Source organism: Ovis canadensis, chromosome 25, assembly GCF_042477335.2.
Source record: "Ovis canadensis isolate MfBH-ARS-UI-01 breed Bighorn chromosome 25, ARS-UI_OviCan_v2, whole genome shotgun sequence".
Taxonomy (NCBI): domain Eukaryota; kingdom Metazoa; phylum Chordata; class Mammalia; order Artiodactyla; family Bovidae; genus Ovis; species Ovis canadensis.
Window position 1 is genome coordinate 31,735,736 of NC_091269.1, and position 12,010 is coordinate 31,747,745.

The following is a 12,010-nucleotide window of genomic DNA, read 5'->3' on the forward strand; positions in this document are numbered from 1 at the left end:
CTCTGTATATTCCTCAGGTGCTAAATAACTGTTGTCTAAATGAATCAATAAATGAGTCTTCCAGAGTTAAAATGAATTGAAGAAGTCCTGGTGAAAGGAAGCACATCTTTATACCCTTCCACCCATGTGTCCATTTCGGAGGGGAGAATAGCAAATAGATCACCCGCAGATTTTTGCAGATAACCTGAACTTTAACATGCCTGAAACACATTTGGTTCTGATTTAAAACCAGTTGGCGTGCTCATTGCCATGTTACTACAACAAAAGAAATATAAACTTCATTCATGGAATAACCATCTACATAAACTCTTAAATAGATTTGGGTTGGGCCAAAGCTGAGCATTAAGGAAATGGTTATTAATGTTACATATTTTATTCAAACTACTCTAATTCCTTACCCCTCCCACCACCTCCACCAACACCAGGTAGCCTTTTGCTTTTTCCTTTAAAATGTTCCTAGGGGGTTAAGACAGATACAGCTTGGATTTCAAGCTGCTGAGGACTCCTCCTGTTTGGAAGTATTCATTGTTTTTGGTCCTTCAGACATGTCACTGTGATCTCTGCTTGAATCTTTTTAATCCTCTGTGGGTAGTAGCAGAGTTATTATCCACTGTAGGAGCATTGTGACATGGAAATGGGATATGAACCACAGTGTAATGTAGAATTTTCTAATGACATGAAAAATAAAACAAGTGCAGTAAATTTTAATATTGTTTCCTTTAACCCAATGTATAAATATGGTACACTTTCAACATATAATCAGTTAATGAGGTTTTTGCTTTCTTTTGCATTGTCTTTGAAATCCAGTGTGTTTTTAATTCTTTCAGCACATCTGGGTTCAGACGAGCCACATTTCAAGCACTCCGTAGCCATAGCACAGCTCTGTGGCAGAGTCCTTGTGAGCTGTATAAAGGCCATGAACATCCTTTAGTGTCTGATAAAGCTAGAAGAGTGTTGCTTAAAAAAAATATTGTGTAAATACTCAAGTCATCAAATAGTGTTTGTGACCACAGGCCAAACTAAATGATGCTTCAGAGATTGCTTATGTAAGAAGGAATAGGGTGTGAATGAAAGACATTTGACAAGACCAAAGTTTTTGTTAATCAACTGGACTCAGAGTCCATTGATGTATGTTAGGGTCATCAGCCCTCAAGGAAGTCTTCATTGTCAGGCCAATAAATTTGAAGTCTGAATAAACTCTTAGCCAAGTTTCTTGAAGAGTTCAAGTGTGTTTGAAGCAATGAATAATATAATGTAAATGTTGGTGAATATTTGTTTTCTTATGTTTGACGGCAACAGATACTTTCTGAAACTAGAGCCCGTAGATGAGAGAACACTGGCCTATGTCCGAGACTCCTAGACTGCCCTGCGTGTGGCAGGGCCTCCACTGTCTTAGGTTGTCCTCGGCTCTGAAATATTGACAGAGCTTTATTGCCCTGAGAGATTGAATGTGAAAAAAAAGTTCCCTGAAGTCTGAATGTTGAGATGTGTAGTCTGCAAAGGACTTAATTGTTTGAGCTAGCAGGTATTAACTTGAAAGAAGCATCAGTGGCCCACCATTAATAGAAGAGATAGAAGGACTTCTCACCCCCATCATAATATTTGGCATCCCTGTTAGTTCTGTTGAAACTTCGGTGGGAAATGAAAAAAAACAGCCTCAATGGATGTCTTGGATTTTTGGTGTAGGTATCATTCAGGTAATGGCCTGCGCTCTTAGCCCAGTTATCATAGATTATCCATTTCTTTTCTTTAAAACCCTTAGCCATTGAACCCTTTTAGAATGTGGTAAATCTAAATATAACATAAATATAACAGGTATTATCTGTTTTAGCTCATATTTCATTTGATGTGCCCTTTCAATAAAAAACGGCCTTCCTTTTCTTCTAGTTACCTTCCATCACCAAAAATGGCCTTCTTTTAAAGTATAACTTATATATAAAATGAGAAACATAGTAAGTAAGGTCTCCCCTGGTTCGTGCATTTTAGAGAGCATCTCTTTCTGTCTTTTGTTTAGCTGTTATATTTGGATGTGACTCAGAGGTTTTCCAAATATTGGATTGTTTAAGTGTTTTCAGTTGTGAAGTTGTGAACTCTAGGCATTGTTTAAACTTTTTTACTCAGAATCAGTTGCAGATAAATCAGTATTTCAGTCTAGAAAGTGCTAGGTTAATTAAGGCCTGTGATGTTCAGTGCCAGGCGTGGTTTTGTGGGCTGTTAACTGTCCTATTACATTAGTCTGTTAGTCATTGTCTCCTTAGGTAGCTTATGTGCACATTGGACTTAGATGTTTATCAGCTTCTGTTATACATGTTGGGCTGGAAATGTGGCCCCAGTGATGGTAAAATCTTGGTTCTCTCTAAAAGGGTTCAAATGACTGTTAACCTGATTTTTCCCCCCTAATTGAAGGCTATTGAAACCTATTTATTCAAGCTATTTAAAGGCATTCTGAAAAATGCAAAGAAGGAAGTGATAAATAACCCAATAATTCAACCACTCAGATACCGCTTGTTCATATTTTGATGTTTATCTTTTTTTCCTTTCCCTCTAGCATATACATTATATGTGTGTGCATACATGTATACTTAAGTATAGAATTGACCATGTTGTATGTCTTGTTTTGTAATCCCAGTCCCCTTAAACAATTTATTGCATTTTTGAACATGGGAATTTTTCTAAACTACAATAATGAAACAGTATCTTAAGGATAAATCCGAAGCTGAAGAAACCATTCTTAAATACCCAGCCACTCTTAAGATAAAATTTATTTTAATTTTTGGCTGTTTCTTGAATTTTTTTGGTAGGCCTACATGATTTTTTTGTTTTTTTCAGGGTGAGCGAATTTGATTTGCTCTCAGTGGACTTAGGAAGCAGGTAAGGGGTTTTAGGAAAGATGAGGTCTGAACATCCTTCCACTTAACTATGATATACTACCTTCAAATGACACTACTTACTGCTGGAGTTTAAACTGGGAGATGTTCTTTAGTTGGCTGGAGTATTTGAGCGACTTTGATTGAGAACTGAAGAAACTTTAAAAATTGACTTAATGTCTGCTATTACTTCAGTCAGTTGTCAGAGCTTTGCATGCCAGTCTAGACTGTTAGATATGGTTATTGAACATAAAAAGTTCTCTGAAGACTTCCTTGGTTGTCCATTGGCCAAGACTCTGCACTCCCAATGCGTGGGGCCTGGATTCAATCCCTGGTCAGGGAAGCAGAATCCTACATGCAGCAGCTTAAGATCCTGTGTGCTGCAACTCAGACCTGGCACAGGTAAGCACACAAATAAAAAAGCATTTTTAAAAGATTCCCATTGGACAAAGGTTTAGTTCTTACTGAAAGAGAACTTTAAAAGGTTCTCTAAAAGGTTCTTTTAAAACTCCCTTTTAAAAGGGAGTATACAGAAACTTCATCTTGGACATCTGTTGCTGATTCCTCTTTCAGCAGAATCAGCCAAATAGGGAAGTTTTCTGAAAACAGTAATATCCGAATAAAATATATGGTATAGTTCTTTCAGCATATGGATTAAATAGACACAGTAAGTGAATGTTTTAAAAATTGTTAGTAAAATATTTTTGCAAGAGAATCAGACTAGCTAAACAGTTATAGTTGTCTTTCAGGTGAACTTGAAATGCAGCAGCCTTCTTAGTTGCAAATCTGCTACAGCTGGGGAATACAGGGGGGCGGGAATGTCCTGAATCTTAACAGATTTAAAGAATTATTTCTCAGTTATTTTTTTGTAATTTGAATTTGGTCTTTTCTTGCTCAGATTCCACAAGGGTGAAAAAAACCATTACTTTATTCCATACTGTATTTCAAATATGAAATACATGACCCTTGGCCCTTATGTTTTTAGATTTGGCTGTATAAAGCATCAGATGTTATGGAAAAGCATTTCAGAATGAAAAGGGTATTTGAATAAGTTTCCATATGCCCTGCGAAGAATTGAAAATCGAGCCCTCACCTTTAATTCGGTAATTAACTAGACTTTCCCTGTAGTTTGGGGGATTGTAATAGTTTACACCTGTCTCAACTTTTGCTGTTTTTATTGGCTGTGGCTTTTGCCATCCCATATTTCTTACGAAGCAAAGATATGAAATAAAATAGGCCAAAGCATTGGAGAAATTATAATAAACATAAAAAATGAATTGTTCAGCTTAAAATGTGAAATGCTCTACCTGCACAATCCATGAAGCCATGTTTCAGTAGTAGTGAAGTGATTTATTCCTGGAATTATATGTCATGAAAATAAAGACAATTGCTTTCATTGGCAGGAAGATTCCAAAGATTTTTTTAACTATCAAATGATTAACTTTTGGAACATCAGGCAGGCAGAAATTGTTTTGTAAGGACAGTTAGAAAAAGCCTGCTAAATCATTACGTATGTTTTCATGTTGCTGTGAATGAAAAAGATGGGGCTGTATCATTGTATAAGAATGTGAGGCTTGATAGAACTGTTGTACCACAGAATATAGTCAGACTTTTCAAAGGTCACAGAGCTCCATGACATCAAGTCTGGGTTGGCTCATTTCACAGGGCGATGTTTTCCCCTCGAAAAAATCATTGCATTAAGATATTATCATACCTCCTATTTTTTCTTGCAACCTAGCTCTCAAGTGGTCTGCCTGGAAGAACCCTTTAATTTTGAGTCCTAACAGTAGCTACCTAGTCCTAGTGTTAAGAGTAAAATGACTAGCTTTTTAGTGCATTGTCCAGAATAAGAGTAGCTAAGATTTCTAATAAGTTTAATTTGGATGGAGTGGTGACTGTGAAAAGAGCTCTGGGACCCTTGTCCCTAGAACTGAGTTTTAGTTTTGTCTTGGACCTCACTCATCGGGTGCTTTGACTATATGAGTCAAGGTTGTAAGCTGAATGAAGGCAGGGCCTGGCCTATGTTGAGTCACCAGCATGAGACTCATGTACTTGTGGAGTGAAAGAGTGAACTTTCTTTCTATAGAAAGAACATCTTATATACCTAAAAATATTCCACAAACCTCCGTCTTCTCAATCTCTCAGTTTATTCAAGAGGAGTTGTTATTTTAATGCTGAGGAGTTTAGAGTATGGAATTCTCAAATTTGAGCACAGAAGGATCGGGAGGGGAGAGAATACTTGGGGGAAATGTTGTTCTCCCTTGATTGTCTTCTCTGGTCTTGGCAGCTTTGCTTGTGTGGAGTCAGTGAAAGTGCAGGAGACCCAGCAACCTGGGGGTGAGGTAAGGATGCTCCCAGCAGAGGGCCGATGACTGGGACTCACCTTGGTTTGTTCCAGAGACCGTGACCACCCACGAGTCCAACCAGAGGCTTGTCCCAGGTCCTTGTTGGCTTAGGAAGTGGACTGTCATAGGACTTAGGGGAAATTCAGGCTCAGATTTGGAGTTTCTTGTACATAAACATTCTGGAATGAAAAAAGCCAGAGATTTTTGATGGCACCAATTGTGCGATTTCCAGCTGCCCCTTAGATCATAAGGTTGTTAAAGGTGCAGGTTTCTGGTTAAATTTTAGATGTTTTCCTGGTGGGAGCGTAATTATAATTTGTGTGTAACTAAGGAAATTCCACCCCTCCCCCTGCCCCGGCTTTTAATTCATCTAGGGATTGAAAGGCTGGTCTGTGAAGTCTGTTTAGCTGGACTTGGCATGAAGGGGCATTTCAAGGTTGTGACATAATGCGTTTGTCATGAGCAAAGTAAGTATCTTAAAGGAAGTTTCTGGTTTCTGTAATAAAACATCATTGTATCATGAAATTTAAACCGATGAATTTTAAGTTGCGAAGGAGTCTTCAGTGGGTGAAAGCTTTTATCTGCCCTGCTTGATAGGCTTTTGAATATACCTTTGATTGTAAAATTTCTTTTTGAAAGAAGAGTTCCCTTGATGTTTTTCTAATTTTTTTCTAATCTTTGTGGCCTGGTATGCAGTTTTCATTGCCACACAGTTGTATCATGGAGCAGGAGTGACTTTAAACTATTTTTAGCTGTAGAGATAAAGCCAGCCCAAGAGGTAGCTGAGTTGAAGTGTCCCCAGGGCATTTGTGTCATTAAGTTTGGGTGCCGATCTTTTATGTTTCTGGCCCTCTGGCTAGGACCAACCATGTTCACCTTCTTTTCTCTCTCTTATTTTTTGTTCAAAATTGCTTCTTTATGTTCTTTCAAGAATTCACTATTGGTATATTCCCTAGTTAGCGTGAAAAAAATCATAATTTGTAGAGTTAACTGTAAAAAATTTGTGTCACTTCCCTGCTGGTCCAGTGGTTAATACTGCCCACTTTCAGTACAAGGGTTGCAGTTAGGTCCCTGGTCAGGGAACTAAGGCCCCACATGCCACAAGGTGCAGCCAGAATATAAAATCTGTGGAAATGTGTGATTCAGATGCTCACATCAGTGTCTGTGCTCAGTTTGTCCTGTTGATGATGTGTTTGTGCAAAAAGTGAAGTTAAGATGGCATTGAAATTACGTATTTGTTTCCTTTTCTGCTGTAACAGATAAACTTATTATCTTATAGTGCCGGTGGTCAGAAGTCAGAAATGTGTTTTATTTGGGCTATCCTAAGGTATTGTCAGGGCTGCACTTCTCCAAAGACCCTAGAGGAAAATCCAGATCCTTCCTTTCCCAACTTCTAGAGGGTGCCTGTATTGCTTGGCTTGTGGCCCCTCCTCCACATTCAAAGCCAGCAGTATAGCATCTCTGTAAGTTTCTCTGCTCTGACTCCCTCCTTTGCAATCAATGCCCTTCTCTCCTTCTGATTCTGTTGTCACATTGCCTTCTTGGACTCTGACCTTCCTTCTCCCTTCTTAAAAGGGCTCCTTGTGATTACAGTGGGTCCACCTGCCTAATTCAGGATATACTTCCCATCTCAAGGTCTTAATTTAATCACACCCACAAAATCCCTTTAGCATATATAAGGTGACTTATTCACAGTCCAGGGATGAGAACATGACATCTTTGAGGGACTATTTAGCCGCCACATATTAGAATACAGTTTTAAATTTATTATTTCTTTTTAGCTCTTGTTTTATACATTTCCCAAACTCTCTTTGAAAATCACAGAAACGTGTACTCTGTGCTCTGCTTTTTAGATGAAAACATGTCAATAAAAATACACAGTTTTACAAAATAGTAGAAGATATCTTACATTTAACTGTGAAATTAAAGTTGGTGACAAAAGAATTTAGACTTTACTACTGTTTTTCTGGGGCAGAGAGGATTTCTTTGAATTTTGAATTCTCTACTTAATGGACTGATTGGCCACAATTCTTGAGTTTTCAGGAACTTTAGCGAGTGTACTTGTTACACACACACACAGACATACAGGCGTGCACACACACACACACACACACACACACACACACATATACAGGTAGGGTCCCTTGATGGTATTGCCCATTAGGTGTTTGGGGTACCAGTCTTCTAGATTTCAACTTAGAAGTTCTTGCTCCAGCTCATTTCTCTGTCCTGGCCAGGGGGTGGCTTTTTCTGTTAACCACTGTTTCACCTCTGCCTGAATCCGAGACCGAGTGTTTACATTCTGAAAGATGTGATTTGAGGCTGTTGCAAGCAAGATGCCATTAGGTCTTTGTTCTCCTCTCTCTGAAGGTTAAAAAGAAAACGTGCACAGGACCTTAAAACTTTTGCACATATAAAACTGGGCTTGTCCTTTATTTGTAGGCTACCATTTAGACACACAAAAAAATGTTCAAATACAATGACCTTTAAATTAATCTTGGGTGAAATTTTGTCTGGGACCTTGACCATGACTTTGTAATTCTCTTGTTCTTTTGTCTCTCTGTTTGTAAATGTGCATAAAGGAGTGAATTAAAGTCATGTATGATGCCAGCTGAAATCCAAGTAGATTATATAATCAGTGCAAAGCATAAACCTGAAATAGCTCCGAGGAGGCCTTGTCAGATGAGCCATCACTTGAAAAGGCAGTCTCTTGCTTGGAACTGATTCCAGACAGGAAGTACTCACAGCAGTACAGATGATTCTATTGGTAGTTGCATTTGTTCATATGTGTAGCTCCTTAACTATGAAAAAAAAAAACAAGATTACTTTCATCTGTGTGTGAAAATAGAGGCTTGTGAGGGTTTTAGACAGAAAACAGAGTGCGAAGGTATCTAAAGATGTCTGATTGATAGGACTAGTGTTTTATTTTCCATTTCATATCACAGATGAGGCCTGTGAACAGGCACTCAGCTTGGGGAGAGCGAGGCTGGCATCTTGTTTACCTCTGTGTTCTTGTGCCTGATACTTGAGAGTGTTTTGAATACATAGGTTGGAAAACGAAACTATTTTAAACGTATACATTTTTATTTACAGCTGCTGCCGAAGGAAAAGGCAAAAGTGGGGAAGACTTTTTTCAGAAGGTAAGTGACTTTTTACTCCTGTCTTGGCGATAATTAAAGAGGAATGTACCTGTCTCAGTAGCTACATCGGAAGCCCCTGAAAGCTCCCCCTTCTCTGTGGAGGGGACTAGGTTTATAGCTGAAGATGCTCGGGGCAAGAAAAGGGTGGTGGGCTGTTTGGGATAGAATCCTTCAAAGGCAGCTCCCTCTGGGCAAACTTGACGAAGCCTTGGAGGCGAGGACTGCCTCATCTGCTGCCGGATTATCTTCCTTACCTGTTCTCTTTGCCTGTTTCCTCCCTCCTTAAACACATACCTGACCTAGGGAGCTGGAGAGGAGTCTTTCTTTTTTTTTTTTTAATTATTTTTTAATAGAAGATAATTGTGTTGCAGAATTTTGTTGTTTTCTGTCAAACCTCAACATTAATCAGCCATAGGTATACATATATCCCCTCCCTTTTGAACCTCCGTCCCATCTCCCTCCCCAGCCCACCCCACCCCATCCCACCCCTCTAGGTTGATGCAGAGCCCCTGTTTGAGTTTCCTGAGACATCCAGCAGATTCCCATTGCCTGTCTATTTTACATATGGTAGCTATCTATTTTACATGTGGTAATGTAAGTCTCCATGTTACTCTCTTCATACATCACACCCTCTCCTCCCCTCTCCCCACGTCAGAGGCTTCATTTCTGGTAAGCATGACCATGGATAGGGTGATAAAATTGACAGAAGATGCTTACTGGACCTCTCTGCTCACGACTGGTAACCTGGTCTATTATATCCCTGGTGGCCCTCTATAAGTTCTGACCTTCAGTGAAGTCAGCCTGGCCAGTCATAAAGGGAAACAGGAGTAAAACTGATGGCAAGTGATTTGAGATACTGTCGAGAGCAGTTGATTGCTTCTGGTTAGCTCTGTTTTAAAGTAAGTGTTTTATGTAAGGGAAGATGTCTGTCTTTGCCAAGAAGTTAACTCAAGTTCCCATCCTTCTTTCTTTTGAGTTCATTTGAGTTTATTCTGTTCATTTGAGTTTATTATGTTGATATTTGTGTTTGTTGTTGGTATCCAGAAAGCATGTATGTAGGAACAGATACACAGTTTCTCTTAGAGTGACACCCAGTAGCAACTATGGATGTGGTTAAATATCGCTGTGGTAGGTCATCAAGCTTTTGGAAAATACCTGTGTGACCAGATGTGGCTTTTACAAGTAAGCTTCTTTATTCTCTTGCTTTCTGTGTGATCTGATCTTTTTTTTTGTTAAGTTAATTATTCATCTGCATTTTCTTTCAAGGATATTAAAAGTGAATATTTTCAGAGCTGATACTGGTCTTGCCCTTTCTTCATTCTGAAAATATTTGTTTACCACCTGCTGTGGGCAACACACTGGAAAGACCAAATGAGCAAGGCATAGTCCCCGCCCTAAAGGAATTAGTCTGGTGTTTGATTATATAGCTGCCTAAATAGCAGGGGAGTCTGGGCCAGAGAGGATTAAGCTCTTGACTGGGACTTGAGGAGATTAAAAAGGACTTCTTGAGATCTTTTGAAAAGTGGAAATTAGCCAAGTAGAGGGATAGGCTTGGGTGGGTAGAAAGAGCATGCTGAGTGAAGAAACAGAATGGAGAAAAGCTCCGATGTGGAGAAATTCATGCAGCATTCACATTTCAAAGCATCATCTGAGAGGCCCATAGTGCAGGTGAGGTTTACTGTCCTATATAATGAAGTACCTTCTTTGTATGGGGGTGGGGGTGCATTCCTAAAGGGATTTAATTAAAAATTTGCTGTCCTGGCCAAATAGAATATGCCAGACCACAGTTTTCCATCCCTGCTTTTTAGGCCCCTGCTGTTGAAATTTGTATGCTAGGTCTGAAGCCCCCTCGCTTGGCATTATCTGACATTGGTTCGTGTACAGCTTGTACTCAATGCGTGGGCAATTCAGAATCTCTGCTTTTGGCTGGGGTAGGCTTGCCACAAGGCAAAGAAAAGAGAAGACAAATAGAAATCACAGAGTTGCCTTGGTTTGTCTGTGATGGTACAAATAGATGCAATCTATGGAAGGATTTTTTTTTTTTTTTTTAGTTCTTTAACTTGTGAAGAGATGTAAAAAACAGACTGTTCAGCTTGATATGACTCACATTTTAAAAACGGAATCAAAACACGGTGTATGTGGTCATAAAGGACCTTCATTCTTAGGAGATTTGCTAATATTTATCACTCTTTACAGAGCTATGCATACATTCCAGCAGTTTAAATGGAAACACATGTCTGAATCCGGGAACATACGTGCATCCCACAAACCCTGAGTTGGAATCATGGATTCCATTCTTGATCACAGGTTAATGAGGTCTCTGAGTAACTAAATGGAGTACTTTTTAATCTCATTTTCTTCTTTAGCTCAATAAAGAGTGTCTTCCTGATCAACAAGGGTCCGTGTCAGATTTGGGTACTTACCATGGGAAAAAGCTCCTGTAACTTAATAAAAGTGGAACAGCTCAGATGTCAGAAAAGTAGTTTTTAGTGTTTTGACCAGAGAGAAGAATAAATTACAGCCTACATTAGAATGAAGGAAAGGAGGAGTTTTGAATTGTCCTCCAGGAACTTTCTTTCAGTTGTGTATTTCCCATTTAAAAATAATAGCATTTTGGGAAACATTTAGGAACAAAAAATAAGCCACATTGTTGGTTGTGAGCATCTTTGGAAAAAATGCTTTTTTTCTTTCAGGGAAATGCACATATGAAGGTTATATATGCTTATTATTAGGATATCTTTTGGATTTTGACTCTGGGGGTGTGTATCACAAACTGACACTGACATTAAAATCTCTCTTTGAGCTTAGTTTAAAATTGGACTGTCCTCGCCCCTCGTTTTTTTTTTTTTTTTAATTATCCTGACTTTAAAAAGCTGTAAGCCTGGAAGTGTAACTCGTGAACTCATACCAGCTCTCCCTGATGGGCTTTCTGGGTGGCTCAGTGGTAAAGAATCCACCTGTGATGCAGAAGATACAGGAGATGCTGTGGATGCGATCCCTGGGTCCGGAAGATCCCCTGGAGGGGAGGGCACGGCAGCCCACTCCAGGATTCCTGTCTGGAGGATCCCATGGACAGAGGAGCCTGGCAGGCGACAGTCCATAGGGTAGCACAGAGCTGGACACGACTGAAGCGACTGAGCACGCACACTTCTTGATGAGAGGATTGGAAGAGGAGGACGAGACTTTTAGATATTATTATTATTTTTTTTGTCAAAATATATGTAAAACCATAACAATATGATTATATTAACTATTTTCATTAACAATTTTCAAAAATGAAAAAATAAAACTTTAAATATCTTTAAGAGTAAAAATGGTTCGATTTCTACAAAGGTTGAAATCATAGTTTAACAACTGCTGGGATCATCAGATCTATTGTGTCAAATTTGGAGCCATAATGTATAGTTGTTCAGTTGACTCTGCACTTAAAATTCTCCCCTGGAGTCACAGCTACTACTTAATTTCAAGGAGCTTCCTGGTTTTCTGTAGACTGTTTTGTTGTCTGTGTATTGCCAGGAAGATCCGCTGGAGGAGAGCATGGCAACCCACTCCAGTATTCTTGCCTGGAGAATCGCATGGACAGAGGAGCCTGGTGGGCTAAGTCCATAGGGTCACAAAGAGTCGGACACGACTTAAGCAACTTGGCATGCACACACAC

General features: G+C 39.3%; 1 protein-coding gene across 7 annotated transcripts in view; it reads left to right on the top strand.

The window, feature by feature from the left end:
* BICC1 (BicC family RNA binding protein 1) overlaps window positions 1–12,010 on the top strand; it is a 354,032-nt gene that overhangs the window by 94,795 nt on the left and 247,227 nt on the right. For all 7 annotated transcript variants that reach the window (XM_069571646.1, XM_069571644.1, XM_069571647.1 and 4 more), the window contains exon 2: window positions 8,306–8,352. In XM_069571646.1, the coding sequence (XP_069427747.1) occupies window positions 8,306–8,352 (47 nt within the window). The remainder of the gene's footprint in view (window positions 1–8,305; window positions 8,353–12,010) is intronic.